Below are 25,650 nucleotides of genomic sequence, written 5' to 3'. Positions count from 1 at the left end.
CGTACCCCATTAATAAATACATCGAAAAGGTTTGTTATTTCAAAATCGAATACGATAAGATTCACTCTTTTAAAAAAACACATAACTGAGTATACAAAAAGTAACACAAAATGCGTGTCGTCTTTATCTGTTTTATACCCTCTATTATTTTTGTTTAATATTTAAATGACGCGTAATTCCCAACCCGCAAGTTTACTTAGTGGAGCTGTAATTAGGTCATCCCGCTAAGAAATTTCGCTGCGAATAAAGTCGAGATGTAGAGCGAATATTAATTCGAAATAAACGCTAGTTACTTTTGTGATAATATGGCTGGAAAGTAAGAGGCATTAAAAAAACAAGAATAAAAGGGTGTAACACTGCGAAAAAGACATGCCCCGGCATGGACGTCGCCGTCTTGACTATCACGTGATTACCCACTCTGTATAGTAAACCTTATCTAGCGTTTGCAAATAACAAAATTTGTTTTACGAACAAACTTTGTTTTATTTTCTAAATACTTTTTTTCACTAAAACTGATCTTAGAAATATTCATTAAAAATGCTGTTAGAAAAGTTCTCAGAAGAAAATCTTTTGAAAAATGTTTATAAGCGAACAATTGTAAGAAATAGACAATTCAATGTTAATCATCTAATCTATTTCGTCTTCCAACATCCTACTACACCCGGGCATTTTTACCACATTTTAGCACTCAATCGATTTGACGTCTTTACGATTTGCTTAAGCCAAAAGACAAAAATTACACAACTTCATTAATAACGATCTGCTATATATTATAATGAATGAAAAAAGTATGCATTTATTCCAACCGGCTCTAATTGCACTGTATGCATATTTGTAAACGTGCATGTAGGCCTCGATGTTCACGTGTAGGCATAATATATATGCAAGTGCGGACAAATGATCAAAACGATGTTCCGTGAAGTAAATTAACAAAAAAGGACTTATTAAATACCTATAGTACGAATATAATAATCATTTTGAAATTGTATTCTTATGTGAAATGTATGTTATTAGTGTGTGCACATTTAGCAACCTTTAGCGTGTTCAATTCAATGCTAGATTGGAGATTAGAAGAACGCAGTAACGTGACACCGCTATACGCCGATATAAAAAAAAATAAAGTTGGGCTATAGGATGTGAATAATTGCAATACATGTATTCATTGACGAAACGCCAATTAGCCCCATTTGCTGTCTCAATAAGTCAGAACAAAACAGAACAAATATTGTATTCGTATTTGCCCAGCACAAGGGATAGTTGTATGCATTTAGTCATGTCATAAGCACGAAATCAATTATCTACTCAACGCGTGTGACACATCAATGTGTCAAATGGCCAAATTTGTAAAATAAATATTTAAACTACTGTCTCGTAAATAAATGCGTGCTCAATGCTGTCGCATTTTAGGTCATAGTATCTATATATCCTATTCCGGCCCAATATGTAAACACTTCATCTTCAGCGCACCATTCTTAGTACACATAATTAGAATGCAATTTGCACAAAATTTTGCATTTAACAAAAATTTTATTAAATTGCCTGTGTATTTTCAATTTCAATATAACCACCATTTCAAAGAAACCGGAGCTTCGTGTTGTTTGCTCAATACGCCCTTTTTCGTGTCATAAAGACTCGTATCTTGCAAAATTATTATTATTAAAATACTTTTGTATTATGCCCATTAAAAATGACCCGAAGCGATTAACGCCTTAACACTCCTTATCCAGGCGACCAAATGTAGATTGCCTTTGTCTATCTCGTGCGGCGAAATTGTGACCATAGATCGAGCAAGCGAAAGAAAAGGGTTTTAGTTCGCTTATAAGCGATATAATTGAGGGATATCGGAATAGAAAAACAGTTAAGGATAAAAATCTTATTTCTAGCGTAGTAAACGATATTTTTATTACCAGCAGTTCGAGTGTTTCGTTGGATAGTAAACATTCTGGTTACGGCGTTGATTTCCGGCTTCTTTTACCTTCTCTTTCGACGGCTAAAGTGGATATTTGTTAATTGATATATATTGTCACACAAAATTATTAGGTAAGTAGAGTTAAATTAGTAATCGTCTTCGTTCCACATTTTACAATATCTTTTCGGCATACTGTTTACAATATCGTACTATACGGTTATTTTATAACAAACACTAATTATTGTACACGCCTGTGAAACATATTATCTCATTCATAACGGGCGTGAGAGTAAAGATATCCGTCTCTTACATTAAGGTCTTGTGGCTCACACTTTCTGTGAAAGATTGTAATTCAATTCAGCGTTAGGTTTTTAAATTTAAACAATTTGACCATGATATTGAACCCGTGCACATTACATTTTCTCCTCACTTCAAATGTAACTTTAAATAATATAGTTTACACAGATGTGTGAAATTATGGATTATATAAATGTTAACCTGCATACGTTCTCCAAAAACCGACAATTAAACATAATTAACCAAAAAGGGCTTTTAATGGAAAAGCCTAAAATCTAGTTTGTTCTTTTTGAAATTGTGGTATAAGTTTTTATTAATATCATCATTATTTTTATGATTATTATGATTATGATTATGATTATTATAATTATGATTATTATTATTATTATTATTATTATTATTATTATTATTGTTGTTATTATTATTATTATTATTTTTTTTTATTATTATGATTATTATTATTATTATTATTATTATTATTATTATTATTATTATTATTATTATTATTATTATTATTATTATTATTATTATTATTATTATTATTATTATTTATTCTTTTATTTATTATTATTTTTTATTATTTTTATTATTATGTTTATTCATTTATTTTATTTTAACTACATTTTTGATTATTATTCTTATGTTAATTATTATACATCTCCATCCGTATTTTTTTTTTCTTCAATCTAATAGCATTTCCGAAAAGTTATAAATTAACATGTCCTAAAGTATGAAAAATAAATGTAGCCTTTAATATAAACAGTTTTGTCTTCATCAGAAAATTACACGAAATTGTGGATGAGGTAATGGAAACAGGAATAATCTCTACAGTTCAATAAACCGACTTGCCGAGTATACCAGCTTCTATTTTCGATTTCTCATGCAGTTCTAATACAAGTTGTAAGTGAGTTGTGTTAAAATCAAACTTTTTTTTATAAATAACTTAAACCAGTTAAATGCTCGTATGCCGATGAACTTTTGATTTGATACATATAGGATCTGGCTTGAGTTGTCATATCATACCATATTTTAAAAAAAAAGTTCAGGAATTGTGTTAGTAAGCGAGACTTTGGCGAGCTTATTAACGAATTTCTTGAACGAGTTTAATAAAATATGGTATGATATGACAACAAGTGTCAGATCTTTTTATCACATGCTTTTAAATGAGCAAATTAAATAAATTATAACGCAAACATAATGATTAATCCCGAAAGTTGTTTACATTTCGTGACGTCATTTCATCAAAATAACAAAAAGCGATTGGTCAATAAACGAAACTAAGCCAATAAAAAACGCTTAAAACGTATATAACACATGTGTGATATAAAAATATATGTAATGGTTATATTACATGGGAAACAGGGTATGGCATGTGATAACATATCTAAAATATTAAGGTCCTATTTTTTATACACAATTTGTCGATATTATTCTCATTAAAAATATAACACAATCCATTGTACTGTCATCCCTTCGTATTATTTGTGTAGCGTTTCGTGAAAACTGGGCATAATGTATGGCAAGCGAAGTGCACATTATTGTCCTACACCACGGTTTAACAGTTAACTATATAGTTAAGAGACTTTGAACCCGGGTTCAAAGTGCCGTTTGCACATTAATTCCTTAAACCCGGGTTCAAGACTTTGAAAGACAAAGCGCACATTATTGGCTTAAACCACGGTTTAACAGTTAACTATATAGTTTAGAGACTTTGAACCGGGGTTCAAAGTGCCGTTTTCACATTAATTCATTAAACCCGGGTAGTAGTAGAAGTAGTAGTAGTAGAAGTAGTAGTAGTAGTAGTAGTAGTGGTAGTAGTAGTAGTAGCAGTAGTAGTAGTAGAAGTAGTAGTAGTAGTAGTAGTAGTAGTAGTAGTAGTAGTAGTAGTAGTAGTAGTAGTAGTAGTAGTAGTAGTAGTAGTAGTAGAAGTAGTAGTAGTAGAAGTAGTAGTAGTAGTAGTAGTAGTAGTAGTAGTAGTAGTAGTAGTAGTAGTAGTAGTAGTAGTAGTAGTAGTAGTAGTAGTAGTAGTAGTAGTAGTAGTAGTAGTAGTTGTTGTAGTAGTAGTAGTAGTAGTAGTAGTCACACATATATGATGAACCGACAGTTATTGTACTTTATTTGATTTCTTTTTTGTACCAAAGGATGTACTTGACGATCGTCGTAACTGTTAATTCAAAGAGACGTTTTGGATACACAAATTAAAATTATGATTCCTAACAATTGAAATGGTAAACTGCGTCATGATATATAAACAAATTACCTAGTTTTGCATATATATTCGATATTTTTTTATATTTCATATTACAATACATGTAAGAACATAGAGTTTTGTGTCAACGGTTGCAATAGCTTTTGGTGGCCAATACTAAACGTATCAGCGTTTAAACAGGCTTCATATTGCAAAACAAAACTCCAGAAAATATATAAGGACATAAATAGTGTTCTTAACCAATGCTTTAATCCCCAAACACAACTGAAAACATAAAATGACTAGAACTTGGATCACAGCATTTGAACTGTCAATACATAGCGTAATGGGTTTGAACTTGTTTTAGGGCTAGTCGAACCAATCCTTTGTCCAAGAATTAAACAAATACCAAATGCGCCTTTGCTGACAATAAACGAAAACAGTAATGCCATAGACTTGACGCACGAATCTAATATTGCACATTTAGTGCAAACGTATCGTACGAAATAGCATTCGATTCCACTGATTAGGAGATGGGCTTTATTATTAGTATTAGTATACAAATAAATAATCTCCATCTAAACACATATGCCTTTAAACTTTAAGTAATGTTATTGTAGAATATACATGGTTGTTGGTGCCAACTTAAATTAGTATGCGTTGGTTGCTAGTATGTTTTTATATCACTAATGTACGGTAAGGTTTAGTATTGAATTAAGGACGTAAGTGGCTATTCATTAAATGTTCCGTCCTTTCGTCCGCCGGTATGAGAAACGTCATGCGATATACCCTCGCCTTCGTTGATGAACGCCGTTAGTAAAACTATTGACCTCCGTTTATAGTTCATTAAACTTCTACATCCATATCCTTATTCAAACAACAATATGGACTATTATATATGAGACGACCGTTTTAATCGTCAATACGAAGTCAACAAACATAAAGATGAATGATATAAAGGCATCGTCAAGGGGACCAACTTATTTAATGTTAAATCTATTTCGTTTAATCTTGACTATTGACGTTCGTGGTCTTGTTTCCTGGTGGAGTTTGCTCATTTTGTTTTCACACACGGAACAAACAGAGTGCATCAATCTGCGAGGATCGTATTTTTCAGATGACTTCGCTCTGGAAAGTCGACTTTTAATGTGCAGTAAAATTTAATTATACGAGTTACGATAAATAATTATTATTAGTTGTGTGCATTATTTTATTTCTAAATTATTGCCATTAATAATAATACTTCTAGTTTTATTTATTTATTTTCATTTATTATTATTATTATTATTATTATTATTATTATTATTATTATTATTATTATTATTATTATTATTATTATTAATAGTAGTAGTAGTATTAGTAGTAGTAGTAGTAGTAGTAGTAGTAGTAGTATTAGTAGTAGTAGTAGTAGTAGTAGTAGTAGTAGTAGTAGTAGTAGTAGTAGTAGTAGTAGTAGTAGTAGTAGTAGTAGTAGTAGTAGTAGTAGTAGTAGTAGTAGTAGTAGTAGTAGTAGTAGTAGTAGTAGTAGTAGTAGTAGTAGTAGTAGTAGTAGTAGTAGTAGTGGTAGTAGTAGTAGTAGTAGTAGTAGTAGTAGCAGTAGTAGAAGTAGTAGTAGTAGTAGTAGTAGTAGTAGTAGTAGTAGTAATAGTAGTAGTAGTAGTAGTAGTAGTAGTAGCAGTAGTAGTAGTAGTAGTAGTAGTAGTAGTAGTAGTAGTAGTTGTTGTTGTTGTTGTAGTATAAGTATAAGTGTTAGTATTAGTATTAGCATTATTATAGGACATTAAATGATTTAATAGTATTCATGTTACAAGTAGAAGAACAGTTTTTTAGGGTGTTTACATTTAGTTATACATAACATACTTAATTGTGTGTATTTCAGAATAGAGGGAGCATCACGTTAAAGACTCGCCACTATGGACAGAACTGTTGTTATTCTCATAATTACATTAACGTGGCTTCATTCGTTAAATGCAGGTAACTCGTTGATACATACATGATTGTAATCATACTCAGAACGACTTTGTATTCTTGTTATAAGCAGTGTTGTATTTGATTTATGTTATTTGGATAAACGCGAGTTCATGAACACGGATCATCATAACATTCAAAATACAGAGTCAGTTGTCAGTATGATTTTAAGTGTATGCATTATATGGTTTGCGATTGTACATTATACTATAAACACATATAAAATATACTCACTACATTTTGTATTAACCGTTCGTGTCAATGCATGTAAATACATCTTCTTTACTAAGTGCTCGTGGTTGCACAATACATACACTCCACATACTTCAAATCCTTGCACATTCAACCGTTAACAATCATAATGTCAGCGCGATCTATTTTTATTTACTTGTGAGTAAGCTTTGTTTCCATACACTCGGTATAGTCATGTCGTCGTTTTGCAAAAATGTTTCCTTTCTGTTCAGCCTTTACTAATTTGGCATTGAATAAGGCGGCAACCCAAACCGACACGCATATCGGAGGAGATGCATCATTGGCTGTGGACGGGTCTAGTTTCCAGGCATCTTCTTATGCGGACTCTGGTTGCACAAGGACCGTGTCTGAGGACGCGTCTTGGGAGGTCGATTTGGGAGACCTCTATGTGATAAATCAAGTGAAAATAATAAATAGACTAGGTAAGTATAATACTGTAGTGTTCCCGTGTTTGTGAACTCTTTATGCTAAATTCTGTATTCAACATAATCTGATATTTGATATTGACTTATAAATAAATATTAATTTAAAACAATATACGAAGCTGAACAAAAGTAAATGGTCCATTTTTAATTATGATAAAAATTCTGATATAAAATATTAAAGCATTAAATTCACAATATACGTTCGGCTTTTTCTCGATACTTAATGTATGAGAATGTACAGTAAAGATATATTGTGTCGCTCCTTAACGTGTACGTATGAAACAAATTTAAGTCCAACTTCAAAAGCTTCCAAAACACTCACTGAAATAAACAATCAGCATTTTTATTATTAAACGGCCTATTTTAATCAGATGTATGATGGCAAATGGCATGTTATTAGATCGAGAGCTGAATGGATTCAAAATGAACGAAACCTGCCGAAGCCGTTTGGAAACCTTCACACATATAATTATATGGAAAAAAAGAATTGCTTAATAAGTGAAAATGGCGAAGTAAAGGATTAAAAATACTTGACATAATAAAATATTTATCTTTTGAAAAAATCGATATATTTGCGTTGGTAATTAAGATTTTGATTGTTATGTCAGGTGTTTAGAAGTTCAATTACTATCCAGATATCAGTCAAATGATTAGTCACTTAATGATGCTTCCGTTGTTATAAAACGAATTGCATATAATAAAAGTCGAGTTTTATCAATTGTTCATTTGGTACATGTGTTTGAAAAGCGTGCAAGCCCGCAACCATGCCACCGTTAATCAAACACAATGAAAATTACCAGCATTCCAAAAGGCGATGAACATTTGTAATATTAAAATAATTGGGGCAATTTTTGTTTTGTAATACTGTAATTGAAATAGGTTCTTGACAAATTAATATATAATTCCATCAACATCGACTTAATTGAATGAATCAATGGTCAGTGTATAGGAGAGAATACTTGACTCATTTATTATATTAACTAGGCATAACATTAAATAAAAATGTGAATTATAAACAATCACGGTTTCAAAGCGATTTTAATAAGGTATATAACTTCCATTCAAATTGTCTATGTATAATAAAAGCAATAAGACGTAACATCCACCACAGAAGCTCGTCTGACCATGTTTTATAAAATTGTTTACGGGTTATTCTTATACATACACATAACTAAACATATGTAACAAACGTTGACATTTTGCAGGACATCAACTTCATTTATGGAAAAAACATTGCAAAGAAGGTATTACAACGTATTTTCTTATCAAACGAATAAATGCATTACTCAAAATACTAATTTAAAGTGCTTTTAGTATAGAACCATTTATAGAATCGTTCGTCAAAACTTCTTCCTATTTAAGGACTTATGCTTCGGTTTGAATGGAAATTTTGCTATACCCAGAATTTGATAACTTTTGGTAATTAGCTAGAACCATCTGTTGTGAATAGAAAAATAAAATAAAAATCATGGGTCGCCGGTGCTGTTCATTTTTATTCGCACTTGAACAACAAGCCTATTTCAGCACAAGAACAATTCACCAATAAGGTAATAACATAAAAACTTGAGTAAATTATTGAGCAAAGTGTTGATAAAAACTATTTCTCATAAAATATATAATACTGATTTAATTTGACTGCATTTTTTTAAACCTGAATCGATTGGTTCATGTTTTTATGAATTTTTAAACAAAAACAACATAATTTCACATATGACAATAAATAAAATGCATCAAAGTCATTTTTTACATGTCTTTCTGTACCTAGATTTTTTGCAAATTTACCTAAATATTAAATGAGTTATAACTGAAAACAAATATAAAAAGAAAACAATAGGTCAAATGGGTCGTTTGTTCACAAATGCAGTTTAACTGCATGTATTAAAATACAATTTAAAAACACAGTGGAAACCATGTACATGATGCAGGTGAAAGCACATACTAGAACATGTATTGCTGTATGCCAATTAAAACGTAGATTTAAATGTAAATGAAAACACAAATTATGTGTAGCAAGATAAGTAAAAATAGAATGATAAAGTACAGAAGTTAAAGCAAGATGTATACAATATATTAAAGGGGCATATCAAATGTATTAAGTGTAATTCTTTACAAAACTTGGCCAACCTACTAATGTATGCGAATTCAAAAGTATATTTTAATTTCAATAAAAACACAATTAATTAATAATGTGTAGCTAGATCAGTAAAGTAGCTTAATTAGTGTAGCCAACAAAAAACAAGATGTATAATAAACATTTAAAGGGGCATATCGACATATTAGTTGTAACTCTTGACACGAGTTGACAAATGTTTTATGTATGCCAGTGCAAAAGTTGATTTAAATATTAGTGAAAACACAAATTATGTTTATCAAACAAATGTAAGTGTATACGGAACCAAACAAACAACAAGATAAGTTCATACATTCAAAAGGGCATATCAGTAGTTTTTTGTAAATCCTGACATGATTTTACTAATGTATTGTTGTATGCAAATGTAGATTTGAATATTATAATGAACATACAAATTATAAATGATGTGTATCGAGATCATTACATTATGTTTATTAACTATTCAATAAAAAACAATATGTATACAACACACTTAAAGGGGGTATCAACGGTATTAATTGTGATTCTTGACATGACTTTACAAAATCACCACATCATTTGTATGCCATTGTATAAAAACGCAGTACCATATTATTGGAATTGCTAGGAAACTGAACATGAAGCACAATTGTATCTTTACAGTTCGTGTGCGATAAAAACCTAATCCAACACAAATATTGCATTTTTATGAAAACGTTAACATACTACAAAGAAGTTTGCATTCGAATAGAGATTCTACAGAAGGCAATTATGACGTATATGGAAAAAATAATTCACTACCTAAATGAAATTCGTTTTCTATAATGAGTTTTTTAAATTATAATAATCGATTAGTTGTTGATACGCCACTATAATGTAATAATACTGAAATCAGTATTTTTTTTATTTTTAAATCTACAACGACTCACATATTCTAAAGTACAGAATACATTTTAAGAACGTACGCTGTAGTTTAACTTTTTTATTATTACATATAGCAAAATGTTTGCTTGGTCCATCTTTTGCTGATATTAAAATGAAATGATAATCGAGGGTGACGGGTGTTCTTATTTGTTTTATTGAGCTTTGAAATAATTGACTATTTCAACGTGTGAGTTCACTTCGCAAATATGCCTTAAAGAACAAAACTGTGCACACACGTGAGAAAACTGCTGAAAATAATATAATTATCTGTGTTCATTTATAATTATGATTATAATTTTATTTTATATCATGAAACATCAAATGTATATAAACAAAGTTATTTGGAAAATTAAAAAAATATTTAATGTCTTACTTTCAATTTTTAATACCTTTACGCATAAAGATTTCATCCCTAGTTACCAAAATGACTCGTGAATTATCAAAAAGAAATAAGAAAACAGATACATGTTAACACACAAATTCGTTGGATTGATATCCCCGCCACATGCATTTTGTTTGTGACAGAGGGGCGGACGAAGGGGGATATTAACTTAGTCACCAGGCTCTTTTGTTCACAATTACAATTCAAAATTCAACTCGCAGTCAAACAATAAATGCTAAGTTTCAACACATCACGACTGATAATGTACTTAATTAAATATCAGATCCTGTTTGCTCAATATAATGCGGGTAATTGTTCTATAAAATGTTAGAAAAATATATCTTATTGAGAATCCATTATATACTTGTATTTTAAATGATGTTGTTTTCCCATTCCAAAATACGGGACTTATCAAATTCCCCGATGCTACACTTGATTACATGTCGTGCTTAAGTATTTCAGCGCGTCACACAAATAAAAAATAAAGATTTTACAATAGTTAGGTAGATAGTTTTAGATTACAATAGCATTCGTTTTATCTGACGGTTTGTGTGTATTATACATTGATTGCACGTGTGGTACCAGCGCGTGTTCAAATACTATGATTTACGATTGACCAGCCTGTTAATGACTTAGTGTACATCAATGGTTTTGTTAAATCAATTGCTTACCATAAAAACAAAACTTCAAATTTTTTTCAAATCATATTGGTCAGAGAGAAATAAATCAAGCGAACAAAAATTAATATTATTCAAGCATTACTATATGAACGTTCGGCAAGATGCAACAACATCCGCATATGATTTAGACGTATCATGTCGTCGTGGATGAATAATTTTAATTTATCAGATATTCTTTGTAGTAAAATATTTAAAACCACACTACATATAAGTTGATATCTGAAGCCGGTGTTTGAGAAATTAAAGTTATACAAGTGTTCCGATTTATTTTTAACCGTAGCAAACATGTAAAACGTACATAACGATTTTGATTATAGTGTATATATATCACGTATATTTTAATGGCATGTTTTAAATGAATAATGATTAAAAAACAAATTGCTTAATTTGAAGGAAAGCTTTCCGTTTAAATCAAATCTTACTTGCGACACAAACATGTTCAGTTATAAGGAAGTATTGACTGTTTTTCAATAACGAGATTCATGCTTGTGTTACAATTACGCGATAAAAAATAGTTTGTGTAGTCGTAGGGATGATGTTCGATTCTTATTATATCATTTAGGGGCTATAAATTGTATATCAATTTTCTAAAATTCATAATACTTTATGTCTTGGTATCATTCTCTTATTGAATATGCATCCCGTTTAAATTCGAATATCCGAAAAAGCATACATTTATTGCGCAACCGTTGTTACAGTCAAATCAAATTCGCGTAAAACTAAACTGCTGCGTACGTCCTTAAAATATTATCAAAGCGTAGAAGGCACTGACGTTGTTCCCTATTGAATATTCTTAGACGCAATTCAGTTTTCAAAATTATGTAATAGCTTTTATATCGCACGTTTGAAATGAACACAACCAATTCAAATTTATAAAGAGTGTGTCTTAACGCACAGGTCGAGTTGTGCGTGCATTGTTTATCCTCATATTTATGTTATAGAGATAACTTAGACGAAATAACAACAATATGTCTCTTTTTTAGGTTTTGAAAGCATTAAAACATGATGAAAATTGTATCATGTAAACCAGTTAATATAAAATAAAAGTTGCAATCACCATAACATCAACTGAATGATGTTGGAATAGCGAATACCACTAAGAATATAATTTTATAGATCAAATTCCCTTTACAAAACGTTTTTTGACACCATATATTATGTAAAATATACAATAAGAAAATTGATGAACATGAATAAAAAATAAATCTGCGAGCAGTATTTTTAACTCATGAATAAGTTACTCATACAGCGCTGTTTACCCTTACTGTGTTGCTGATGCATTACGTGATACCCTATTAGTCCACACGGTGTAAACATGTCTCTTACCTTAACATCGGTACTCGTACGCTTGTCCGGCGTAACTGTTTTACCCAGCTTTCCGCCTCTACATAATGCCAACAGGCACGATTGAATACATTCGAATATTCTAAAGGCTGATTCGAGAGAAATCCCCTGAAATTTGGCTGCATCACTGTGTCTATACGCAGCGTAAAGGATGTAGAACTGTTCAATGTACGGAATTCCGGACTAATCTCTGCATTTCAAACGACACATAGAAACAAATTGTGGCCCAGTTACAATTACGCGTTAAAATTCACCTCGCAGAACACAATATTTGGATTATAAGTGGTATAAATTTATAAGGAATGCTGTGTGCAGAAACAGTGTAGTATGAAGGTTTAACCAGATGGGGCAAACATGAAAGAAAGCACAACAATGCACGACTGTGATTGTCACAAGATCTGCTTTTTATTCAAAATGTGAAATATCTATACATACTCATAGTTTTATTATAAACATATGCGAGTACATAAACATTGGCGGCATGAATAGATTCAGGACATATTCAGGCAGCATAACCACAATCTCATAAATTTTGAATCAGTACAAAAAAAAACCGACAGGAATACGATATATTTAAGCTGTCAGTGACAAAAGATGTGTAATGTTACTTTTCTAAAGATTTATTGTGTATTATTAACTCGAGTGTTCAGAAAATGGTTTGATCTAAATATGATCAATAGTGTGTGTTGTGTTTGTTACATAACTTTTTAAAGAAGCTATCATGCTTAAAACCTGTGTGTTAACTTGTTTGCAGCTGTATCACTGGGACTGTTTTACCTCAACTTCTAGAAAGATGCAAAGTTACAGAGTTGAGAGTATTGGTTGTGCTCATCTTAAATTATTTCTGTTGTAATAAAGCTTATATCATTGTGTACAGTGTTTTTACTCACAGGATTACACAAAACTTAAGCATATTAGATATCCCCTTGTATGTGATTAAAATTTCAATTAACATGCTTACTTTGCAATAGCAGCTTGCAATTTGTATGCACCCGGATCGAATGAAAGGGGGTATATTGTTTTTGACCCGTCTGTCTGTCTGTCATTCTGCAGCAAAACTTTAACCTTGGTGTGGTGAAAGGTCAAGATCAAGGTCATCTTTCAAGGTCAAAGATCAAATATATGGCTTCAAAGCGGCGCAGTAGTGGGCATTGTTTTTCTGACAAACACATCTCTTGTTGACACATTGAATGATCATCTGGACCCTGTTGTAAATTGTTCTTTGTGGATAATCTATAAAATGTTATTCAATTGCAAAGAAACAAGAACGTTAAATACCAACTTAAATGATTACTTAATTTTATATCTAAAAATTGTCATCAACATCTTGTATAATTGTTTATGTTATGGGTCCCTGGTTCTGAGTCGCAGTAACATAAATGCTATTCCCATCGAGAATTAACAGTATAAATGTTTCGTCCTATGAATCAGATTTGAGCACTGCTTTGTCACAATATGCTTTCTTAGTTTTATCTGACTATTTCCAAATCAAAACTTAAATCTAATTGATAAAGTATTTATTCAGTAGACATACAATCAAAAATAGTTAACCAAAATGATAAAAAAACAGTGAATGCTTTTTAATGTAAAGTACTCTTAAAGCATAAATCTGTTTCAAAATTAAATGCTTAAATTAAGATATTTTTCAAAAACATCATACAAAGCAAGCAACATTGACAAATCACACGTCCAATGGTATTTCATATATCTACATGTACCTCATATATCTACATGTACGACCAATGGTCATGTGAATGGTCTGTGCGTTAAACACTGAGACATGATATAATTGGGTCTTGGAAAAGAGTGAGACATGTATACAACGTCTTATTGTCTTAATTGTCCGAAACACAGAAACCAGAATGACCTACACATATTTTCTATATTGCATGTTCCATATGATTCCCCCCACTATGATATTTTATTCAAACCAACACCTCTAAGTCGATCATCCTTGGCTGAAAATGTATGACAGCTGGGCAGCCCGTGACCTTCTATCATTTCTTAGCCAGTGGTGGACATTTAGGCACACAGCAGATCCTGTTTGGCTGAAATTGTATGAGGACCAAATTACAAGTGGATATCAAATTCACCTATAATTTTTGGATCATTAAAATCAGTTTCGGGAATTCCACAAAGTGGTTAATTTTTTTATGTGTTTTAATTCTATTGATTAAAACTGTGTATTAATATATGTATTGTATTATCATAAATGTTTTATTTCCAAATGTTTTAAAACAAATCAATTAACAAAACAATTTACAATTGGCTTCTTCTAGAGTGATATTGTAATGTCATGGACTTGTGATCCGGTTTTGAGTCTGATACTGGTGTTGCTGTGTAAAACTGGGCAGCATAGTTTTGGTCATTCATCTGTTGCTTAAAATTCTGTTTCATAACATTCATATTTGCTGATATTTTACACATTCAATAAATGCACAATTGGGTATAATAATGTACAATTTCTATTCAAACAAATAGCTTTTTAACAAAATCATAGATGTTGCAATGGATGCGGTTTGCTTACAATTAATACAAATGAACAATTGTTACCAAAGCAAGGTATGAGTGACCATTAGTTAATGCAAAATATAAATGTCAGGAAAGTGTTCATACTTTGTCGATTTGGAAACATATTATTTTCTTTCATGAAACATAAACTAAGGTAATAGTTCGTTCTATTTTATCAATGTCGACGTTTCTGAAGAGGATGTATTTCAGTCACAAATCGTTTGTTTGAATGTTTCGGCATCGCGATAACATATTACAGACATAAAGAATATCGCTGCTTTATCAGCATTATCAACCGAATTTCAAAATTGCATTACAAAATTATACATAATTTATAATCGTGTAAGTAAAAATATGTTCGTGCTTATGTTGATACAATTGACAACGCTGAAAACAATGTAAAACAAGATATCTCTGTTCTCGTCATACAAGGGAGGTAATTACGAACCGGCAAATGCTGAACGGATCTATTAATAACCTCAGATTATGAATGCAAAAAATACTACGTCATTAAGACCTTGCAGATAGTGGACTATTTTAACAATTCATAACCAATCTCTTCCGCTACACTAATAATACGAACATTGTTTATTGATTCTTTTCTATATGCGCTACGTTCAAAAATATTCCATTTAACACGATATTCACATAATGTTTCAATTTGTGAATGAATATTGTTTAAAAACTCAAACCTCTTGCACAACTTATACATCTCCATCTCACGCGGATGCGGCAGATGCGGCGGTTATCCAGCTGAGCGTAGTTAACAGCAGACCGACTTGCAAAATGTAGCACTACATTAGATGTTCGCAAACTAACAACTAATAAACCATATCTGCCAATTGTATTTTGTCAAAACAAAAGTGAAACAATTTTACATATTTAGAGGGAATGTTAACGTGTCAATTAGGTTAGAGCCGAAATATAAGGAGAGAAACTATATAAGATTTATTTCTTTCGTTTCAATCCTTTTCTTATACTGATTGTGTTGTAAATTACTTGATGTACACTGTGTTTGCCAAAAGAAATAAATATGTTCAAACTTAATGCTTGCTTTACGTAAAGCTCTTTAAAATCTTCGTTCATGTCGGTTGATAAAAATAATGTTTATTTATAATTGTGAAATAAGCAAAATTATGCCATCTCTGAAAGCAGCGAATTGCAAGTTTTATATTTTAATAGTTTTCGTTATAGAAAAATTTAAGACGTTACAAATTTCAAATTATTTGGAAGGTGTTTTCAGAACTTATCATATCCACTGGTATTCCTAAACAAATATTTGAACCTCGCTCTGTGAAAATGGGGTTTAATGCATGTAAGTAAAGTGTTGTCCCAAATTAGCCTTTGCAGTTCGCACAGGCTAATCAAGGACGACACTTTCCGCTTTTACCTCGACCCTTGCACACCCATTGTCGAGAAAAAATAATAATTTAAACGTACACAAAAGTGTTTTTTATGATATTATTTCATACAAAGCCTACGTAAGAAAACAACATTTTGTATAAATAATGGAAACAAATGCATCATGTCTGGCAAATGAAATTGCTAATGTCCTCGAAAAAATCTGATAAAAAAATTTCCAAGCCTAAAAGGCGCCTTCTCTAGTGCATGCATTTGCTCATCATTTAATTAATTATCATTTACTGATGAGCCATAATACGCACATATCAATATAACTATTTATGTGACACTGATAAAACTAAATGGAAATATGGGAGCACCTAATTACAGTCGAAATGACCTCGTTACAAAACAATCAGCAAACATTCGCGAGACGCCAAAGATATTCATTCACAACAAGGGGCACATATTTTCGCAATTTCTAATCAGTAATCATTATATAAAATAAAATTATCCGGGCTTCCCAGTATGTCCAGTTTGTAAACATAACGTACAAACAAAGGTTCAGCGTGTCAAATATGCTTGTAAAACAATGTTTGGGCTGTCAAAAAACGTAGTAAGCAATTTTCTCAAAAATAGCGTAGAAACAAATGTCCGTACAACCGATGTGCGGATATAGTTTATCAAGAAAACATGCGTACACATGTATGTGGTAAAGCGTCAATTAGGCGAAAAATTTGTCATCTCAATAGTTTGTTTTAAGTTGTTATCTTTCACCTGAAATATTATTCGTGTTAAGGTCTTCACTCACAATTTGATGTTTGTTTTTACACTATTTGCCATCCCTCCTAAATTATACATTTGAGATGTTTATCTTTTATATTTTTGGTTCGGTATTACAGATTACGTCGTAGCACCTGATATTGATCAGTGGGTTTCTTCGATTGCAAGTTTTTCCACTGAATATACGCAAGAACCAGGGTAAGCATTCTCATAGTGATTGCATAAATCTAGTTCGATTACGCATCATGTGTGCGTGGTTGTAATCTTCATTTGCCACTTATGATGTCTTATCACTAAAGAACTTTGACGTACCGTAACTAGTTATTTACGTTATTAGATTTTCGGTGTTGTGTTGAGATTCCAATAGCGCATTAAAACGACGTATCATTAATCATGCTTTTGATATAGACGGTCTGCACGTTACATCTTACAAACATCGAATTGTGACGAATTACTGGTATTATCGAGTTAAAGATAGCGTGAGGGCAATCGGAATTGGATTTGTAATAATTGCAACTTTCCTTATTAAGAGATCGGTTTGTGAATTTTGTGTTGTGGTAAACCGTATGTTGATTGGTCAGTGCCAATAACAAAGGACCTGTTTCTATTTACTGCTCACCTGGTGTTGAAGCTGACTTTTTCTTCGTTTATTAGTGTCTTCTGACCAGCAAATTACAAGTTATTATATATAATGATTTCCTTTATATTTACCATAAGTGTTGTTTTCAATAGGAACGCGGCTTGTATTATCTTTGGACCAGCGAATGGCAATTAACCACAATAGTGGCTTCCATAGAAACAGTGTTAGCTAAAATGTATTTGGGCCAAAAATTAAAGCCTACCATAATATTTGTTTATATAATAAGATTTTCGGCTTGTTGTGCCTTTGGACCAGTGGATTGCTACAAATCCTATTTGTAATTTGCATTATAAGATGGACCGCCCGTGAGATGATTGGAGCAGCTAATGTATACCCGAACTATGGCGATATAGAAGGGACATGGTCTCCAAAGGGTGAGGGGATCGGAAATGAGTACATTGAGGTATGTGCTGCTTTTGTAAGTGACTGGTACATATGTATGTATGCGAAGCAATTACATGGGCCAGCAACGCAACTATAAACATTATTGTATGAACATACGGTGTTAGATCGTGTCCACTGTGCGGTACATTATTTTCTTTGTCTTGAAAGATAACACGAACTAAAATTTACTTGCGGAATAAATTTATACTCAATTTTATAAAATGTATTTTGTTTGCTTGTATGAGTAATAAATTACTCCCCAAATTTACAAAAAATATACTTTACAAGTTAAAAACGACAACAACAAAATTTACATATAAACATCAAACAAGTGCACAATACATTTAAAGTGTATGGGTTAATTAAATAATAAAAGATTCTTCCAGTTATAAGTGAAACAATTAATTATTATTTGCGTTTCAAATAACCAATTATGATCTTTTCTGACTGTTGGAAATAAAATCGTATTCACATTTTATTCTGATAAAGCTGTCTTTTAGATATTAAAAGGCCATGCGCGTTTGTAAATTATCAAGAACACAAAATAACTATTTATATTTTATGTCTAAAAATTATACCATGTAACACAATTCCAAAACTAATACATATATTTTCAACTGGTATTACCCCTGAATATATAATATGTGTTTCACGTCTGTATTTTTTGTTTAAAGTGTCAATATAATGAAAGAGTTTATATTTTAAAATTACGTGCATGTATCAGTATGTATGTATTTAAAAGACAAAATCAACAACACACCAATTGCATTTATTGCCGGTATGGCGATTCGTAAAAACACACATTTTTACATAGTAAGCCTTCGGATACCACAATGTGTTCTTTATTTATATTTTTTATGACAATATGAACAAATTTGAATAGTTTGAATCTTTCTAATCAAATGCCTGAAACGTCCAAACAAATGCCTATAACGATCGTGCATCATTTAAGGTTGAATATTTTAAGGAATTGTAGACTTCATTTGTAAAACCGAAATTATGCGAAATTATATATTTATACTTGCAATGCATATGCATTATGGTTTGGCTTTAAGAATAAACGTAGTTCAATGAAGAACGACGAACAATTGTCCGTATATTTAAAATCTAGCATGTGATGTCTGACCCCTAATGTACTAACCAGGGTATTTACGAAAAAAGTACTTTATTCATAAAATTTAATATTTCGCTCTTCATTTCTGAAAGTATTCCCAGGGTATTGTGTCACTTAAAACATTGACGTTTGTACGTTTGGTTACGTATATTAACGTTATATGTTCGGACTGTACCCATGATATACTTCAAAACTATGTATCTGTGTTTTTTTTAAATGATCGTCTTCTTTGATTCATGTTCAATTGTATTCATCAATCTCTAATGATTGCATAATAATGGTGCGTAGTGCTTGCTTGGCTTTCGAAAACTGTTACAAACAATATCGTCACTTTACAAAACGTTAATCAGTGAATTTCGCATTAAACGCAAAAGTATTCATATTTGATTCAAATGAAGCTCTTCATATACATGTACTTAGACAAGTTAGTCTTATTTCAGGTGATGTTTACGACGAAAGTTTACGTTTCTAAAGTTGACATCTACGAGACGTGGAATTCTGGGGGCGTGACGTCAATCAAGGGGCGTCAATCAGGGCAGTGGATCGTTCTGTGGTCAGGGGCCGCAAGTCATATACAGAACGCCCGCATTTTCAGTCCGCCCCTATTGGTACGCAGTGTTTATTTTTATGTAGATAATTGTTGGTGCTATATTTCATCAAATGCGGTCAGTGCCTTCTCTGCTATTCACCTAAAAGCAAATGGCTACAAATTAGCGAATTTGGCTTAAGTAATTTCCATTAGGCTATAAAAAAAATCCATAAAACCGTTAACATGTGAAAAATTTATGTACCCTACCGAAAATTTGGATGAAGAATATTTTAAGCCAGGGGGGATCCGTGTTTGTAAAAATGTAGACTGCAAAAATGTGAATGATATATAACGATATTGCACTGCTTTTGGTGTCTTGATTATATAAAAGCAGACACTTCTGCGAAGATTGCACCCAAAACAATAAAATGACGACATTTCGTATTATTTTATTAATTTTGTGGTTCCGGTGAGATATTAAAAAATATTTGAAGATCATAAAAGGAAAATAAAATACGTTTATTTTCGTCATAACATCAACACTTGTAAGTTAGACAATTTATATATTATCATTTGCAAACGATTTGTATGATCGATACCTTTTCCGATGAAAATATACCGCAATATCATACTGACGTAAAATACGTGTAATATCGCCTGCGTTGCTTTGTAAGATAGTTTTAAAGCCTTTCGGTAGAATATTGAATAAGTGTAGAGTGTTTGCATTGAGCGATGCGGTATTGGGTTCAATTTCCTTAACAATTAGATTTTTTGTTGGTTTATCAACTTTTTAAAGGGACATTGCAGTACAAACTTGTTCAATGGCCCTATCAATTTGGACGTTATATGAGGTTATAACTCATAAATATATCTTACCATCGGTAACACCATATATAATAGTGATGACCTTTATGGATACATAGACGATTTGTCAAATTACCGAAAAGTGACTCAACACCGGAATAATGACACGATATAAATGCAGCCCACCGTCTGCTTTCTGATCTTAGAGTTGGTAATAGTTTAAGTTCTTACAATATTGTACTTGTTTTTGACTTTTTTACCAGACGACCGAATGTTTCACGAATCATATTCGCATCGAGGTGGACACTTCAATATCAAACTCGTGGGTCGAAATAGATGCAGTGAAGCTGCACGGGAAAGAAAACATACAAGGTAAACATAATATACAAATTGGAAATGTATATTTTAACAGTACAACATATTTTGTTCAACATCCGCGCAGAAATATAAATTGTTCCAAGAATACCTCGATGCAAACATTTTCCGACATAACACCACTTTACCATGTAAAATAACATATATTTATATACTATTTATACTTTATAAATGGTATTGTTTTTTGGAGGATTTTTGTCGCTTATAATTTTTATAAACTGTGCATAAAATTATTTTTTAAGAAACTTGCAGTGATTTTCAATACATTCCTTTAGGAGGATATAGTAATGCGATGCGTTTGTTTCTATTTTTGACATACACATTTAATGTGTGCGTTGCTAAAATTAAAGATCAATTTATGTCATTTACTTTTGTGTGCAACACAGTCGGACGTTTGCAAGACGTCGAGGTATATTTCGCTAGAGAGAGAAACGCATACACGTTAGTCAATTATCAATCTGGTGTTGCCGACGACAGTGTAACTTTCACCGAGGACATGTTTGCACGCTGGATCAAAGTCACACGACGAACGCCTTTTAAAGCACTCAGCTTATGCGAGGTGTTGGTTATCGGTTTTCTGCCGGATGACACAGGTAAGAACACGTGTTGTTGTTTTTTAATTGCCTTAGTTTTCCTTTTTTTGTTCGCGCATGCGCAGAACCTCAAAATCTTAAAATCCCAAATTCTGGGCCATTTAAAGGACTCGGACACCAATACCCAGATTCACTTAATCAAAGCTATTTTTATATAGATCATTTTCTTTAATATGGTATTTCTAACTATTGTATTTTGGAATGAAGAGCATATGCCGTTCCTAAATCGCTTTAAGGGCTGGCATACTAACTTGGTGAACCGAATCTAAAATAATTACTTTTTAATTGTTGCAACGATCTGCTTTCTAAATAGTTAGCTATTTGACGTATTGAATATATCGTTAAACCAGACATCTTCCGTCCTTCCTTCCTTCCGTAAAACCGTCGATCCTTCCATAATTTAGTCTGAATGCCCGTTGTGTTGAGTGTTACTCGAAAAGTATTGAAGGGATTCTAATGAAACTTCTGGAGGTAAAATGTACTAAAACGTACCCGGGAATTTTAACGCTAAATTGGTCGTTGTCGGCTTTTATCATATTAATTATGTTCATATTTTGTCAATATTTTGCAAAATTGCTTCTATTGCAGGTTAAGGTGGGTTTTCTTTAAAAAAAAATCGTATTCCGTGGCGTGTTTTACGATATCGGATATTTGGTGGGAATGCAACTCGGAAACAGTCTGGCCGGGACCGTTTTAATATATTTTCCGTACCCGTGGTACATTAAAGTATAATTAAGAGTACCCAGGGAACACTTAAGTAGTACCCGAGCCGACAATGATCATTTGTGACGTGAAATTTCTTGCAACTTTAGTAAGAAAAAAAATATGAAAATGGAATATGATAGTGAATAATTTTCTGTTGAACCGTACATGTATGAGACGGAATTTATTGGTTTTCAGTAAACATTATTTTCTTATTCTGACTCGGAAAGCGTTTGCCGATGCTCAAGATTACCATCGTGTTGGGAATAAATAATTGTTTGATTTTGCTTTATGCAATGCCGGTAACAAAACACATTTAATATATTTTGATATGGTTGATTGTAATTCTACAATCGCGTTGAATATGACTATGTTGTACATTTCAAAATTATCGACACAGAAAGGATACTTGCAAGAATTCTGAATTGATTTATTGAATTTTAAAATACAAATAAAAGTTAAAATACAATTTTAATTCGGATAATTAGTATTACTTAGAAATGCAAAACTGTTAATAATTATAAAATCAATGCTAATAATTATTATCAATGCACAAAACCACAAGCACATTGTAATTTATTGTGAATATTTCAATATAACATACTGAATGGTATTAGAAAACATATTAATAATATTCATATTATTCTTGTTGTCTTAAAAAATGTAACTTTTCTATGTAGAAAACAGTATGTTATTTGGCTTAAATATCAGTATAAGTAAGTTTAAATAGTGTTTTGTAATTTCTTAAAAGTTGAAGAAATATAATTGATAAGCACGCGTCACATTTTTGATGATTTCAATATTTTGGAGACCCAGACCATAATTACCATATCTGAAATTATCCGGACGATCTTTGCACCCGAAAGCAACAAACTAAGCCATGTCGAATAACGTTTGTCATGCAAATTTTTTTATTGCAACGCAGGTTTAAATAAAACTTAACGAAAAACTAACAAAATTACACGACATTCATTGTCAAATTTGACGTTCACTGCGAAATGTTCAAGCTCAAATGCGTAATAAGGATATTTTTATCTATAAAAAAGCATATTTTATTATAAACATGACCGTTTACACATGCATTAATTTGTGTAAAATTGACTTGAAAGAAAATTCATCTATCAATCGAGGACATTAATATTTCTGATGTTTGATTCAACAAATAATTAAAACAATGACATTTTCTCAACATCGAAGGCCAATGCCTCAATGTTGCGTAAACACAATTCTTAGGGGAGGGGGTGGACAAGCAATACTACCAGTGACAGCACTTGTTAGTTTTCATCTTCGGGGGAACTAAACATCTCGTTCTTATCCTTCCATAGAGACCTTCCGGCGTCTGTCATCTCACCAACCCATAGGCACTTCACTGAAGGTCATCAACAGTTTGACGTCAGTGATGAAATGCGCCGCGCACTGTGACCGCCAGATGGCGCCAAGATGTAGGTCAGCACAGTACAACCCGTCAACGAAAACATGCTCTCTGTACCAGTGGTTTGACAACGCCTTGAACACAAACGCTAACTCCGTCATGCTCGTACGTGAATATGGAGTGCGGTTTCTTACATAACCAAGAATCCGTCTAATTGAAGGGGCAAATCGACGGCTGATTAACAATACAATTATCATCAATACGTTAAAACTAAATGGTTGCAAAGCATATAGATCTATGTTTTAAAAGTACGTTTTATGGGATGTGTTATTCCATTTGTGTATCAACACACTTGTTAAAAAATGTCTCATAATCGCATCGTATAATGAATTATTTAAATTCGTCTATGTACTTTGTTTGTCTGTAAATAGTTCAATGTCGTGTTTGTTTGGTCAAATTTTATGTAAAATGTAATGGGAGTGTCTTGATTTTTTTTGTCGAGTGAAATTAGGCGACGATGGTTTATTGCTTTAACGGCACTGAGTCTACGTTGTCATCGGGTTGAACGATTATGCTCACCTCGTCACTCCGCTGTATATATGGGGCGTGATCTGTGAAAAGGGGATTTAATGCATGTGCGTAAAGTGTCGCACCACATTAGCCTGTGCAGTCCGCACAGGCTTATCATGGACGACACTTTCCGCTTTGATGATATTTTTTCGTTTCAAGACAGTCTCTTCTTATCAAAAATCTTGTTTAATCGGAGAATGTCGTTCCTTATTAGCATGTGTGGACTGCACAGGCTAATCTGGGACAACACTTTACGCACATGCATTAAACCCCCCTTTTCACAGAGCACCGACCATGTTTCGTTCAACTGTTTGTGTGTTTCGTTTGTCTTATTGGCATTGCTTTTTTGTTTTGTTTGGTATATCATACATCCATTTAGCTCCGCACTCTAAGAGTTAACATAATTTGAACAAGTTGCATATGTTTAAGCAATATCTTACATACAAAGAGCCCAGCTAATGAATGAATTAACAGATACATGCTCCAGAACGATGTCAGATGGCCAATACAGATGCTACCTTATAAATAACGTCCAACTAAACGAGAAGAAGGCACAAAGTTAATTACTCATTGCTGATCTCTCTTATTAGACATGTCTTTGATATGCAGGCGATCCATTGATTTTTGTATAATTTCATGTAAATGGCGGGCTGACATCCGTACACGTCCGTCGCATATATCATATTACTTCGCTGCCTTTGGAAACGTGGTTTTGCACAAGATCCCGTCGGAAATTGTACACTTGAAAAGTCAGTACCACGCGCACGGCTAGATATTGCGGTCATACAATGTGTTATTGTCATGCCATATGCCGTAACATTGAGCTTTTAGTTAAGAATATTTTACGAACCTTGGACAACTTTCTGTTAGAACTAAATCAATAGAAATAAATCGCTATGAACACTAAAATGGAGTTGTGTACGTTCATTACGTTTTAAAGTCTATGTCACACAGTCTTTGTCATAAGACTATCTATTTGTAAAACGCCATTAAAAACGAAATTAGCAAGGATTTCACGAAGGAGCAGGCGTTTGATTGGAGAACCGAAGCGTACATACGCCATCCATTTAATGTACCCTATATAAATCCAGATAAACGGACGATCGAAAAGAAGTGTCGAAATAACGAGGGAAAGTTCGCGGATATTTGTAAGCATATATTCAAATATGAGCAGAAAAAATCGTAAATTGTAAGATGATTTTTGCAACTAAAATGATAGGCATTATATTTTTAGCCGGATTCTACAACGAAAACTTGCGTTGTATAGATTGGCAAAAAATCGATTGTTTAGATGCCGGTAGCATTTTGCATTACAGTTATGTTTTCTTCTCCTGTCAAAGACACATTTAGCCAATCGTAATAAACATTTACATAAATGTTCTTTGAGTGGACCTGGTTCCGCTTCACAGCACAATATGACCGTCATAAGTCAACATTGAATTTTGTCTGAATACCAGTTGTTTTTTTCTGACCA

The 25,650-nt window shown here is 32.3% G+C and overlaps 1 protein-coding gene across 2 annotated transcripts; it reads left to right on the top strand.

Moving 5' to 3' along the window:
• The first annotated feature begins 1,801 nt into the window (after positions 1 to 1,801).
• LOC127848088 (uncharacterized) lies at positions 1,802 to 25,071 on the top strand. 2 transcript variants are annotated; one of them, XM_052380386.1, is made up of 9 exons: positions 1,802 to 1,857; positions 6,274 to 6,368; positions 6,827 to 7,036; positions 17,213 to 17,291; positions 18,028 to 18,136; positions 19,672 to 19,839; positions 20,828 to 20,936; positions 21,326 to 21,532; positions 23,560 to 25,071. In XM_052380386.1, exons 2-9 carry the CDS (start codon positions 6,308 to 6,310, stop codon positions 23,802 to 23,804), a joined length of 1,188 nt encoding a protein of 395 aa, XP_052236346.1. In that variant the 5' UTR covers positions 1,802 to 1,857; positions 6,274 to 6,307; the 3' UTR covers positions 23,805 to 25,071. The 2 variants fall into 2 exon arrangements, with proteins under 2 accessions (XP_052236346.1, XP_052236345.1); XM_052380385.1 differs by lacking the exon at positions 1,802 to 1,857 and adding an exon at positions 1,898 to 2,040.
• The last annotated feature ends 579 nt before the right edge of the window (positions 25,072 to 25,650 follow it).

Source organism: Dreissena polymorpha, chromosome 10 (assembly GCF_020536995.1).
Source record: "Dreissena polymorpha isolate Duluth1 chromosome 10, UMN_Dpol_1.0, whole genome shotgun sequence".
Classification (NCBI taxonomy): Eukaryota; Metazoa; Mollusca; class Bivalvia; order Myida; family Dreissenidae; genus Dreissena; species Dreissena polymorpha.
This window is presented reverse-complemented; position numbering and strand designations above follow the sequence as displayed.

Excerpts from the sequence above, each read along its gene's own strand:
- LOC127848088 (XM_052380386.1), top strand. The coding sequence starts at position 6,308 with ATGGACAGAACTGTTGTTATTCTCATAATTACATTAACGTGGCTTCAT. Across the intron at positions 6,369-6,826 it reads GCTTCATTCGTTAAATGCAG|CCTTTACTAATTTGGCATTG; the intron begins GTAACTCGTTGA and ends CTTTCTGTTCAG. Across the intron at positions 7,037-17,212 it reads GAAAATAATAAATAGACTAG|ATTACGTCGTAGCACCTGAT; the intron begins GTAAGTATAATA and ends TCGGTATTACAG.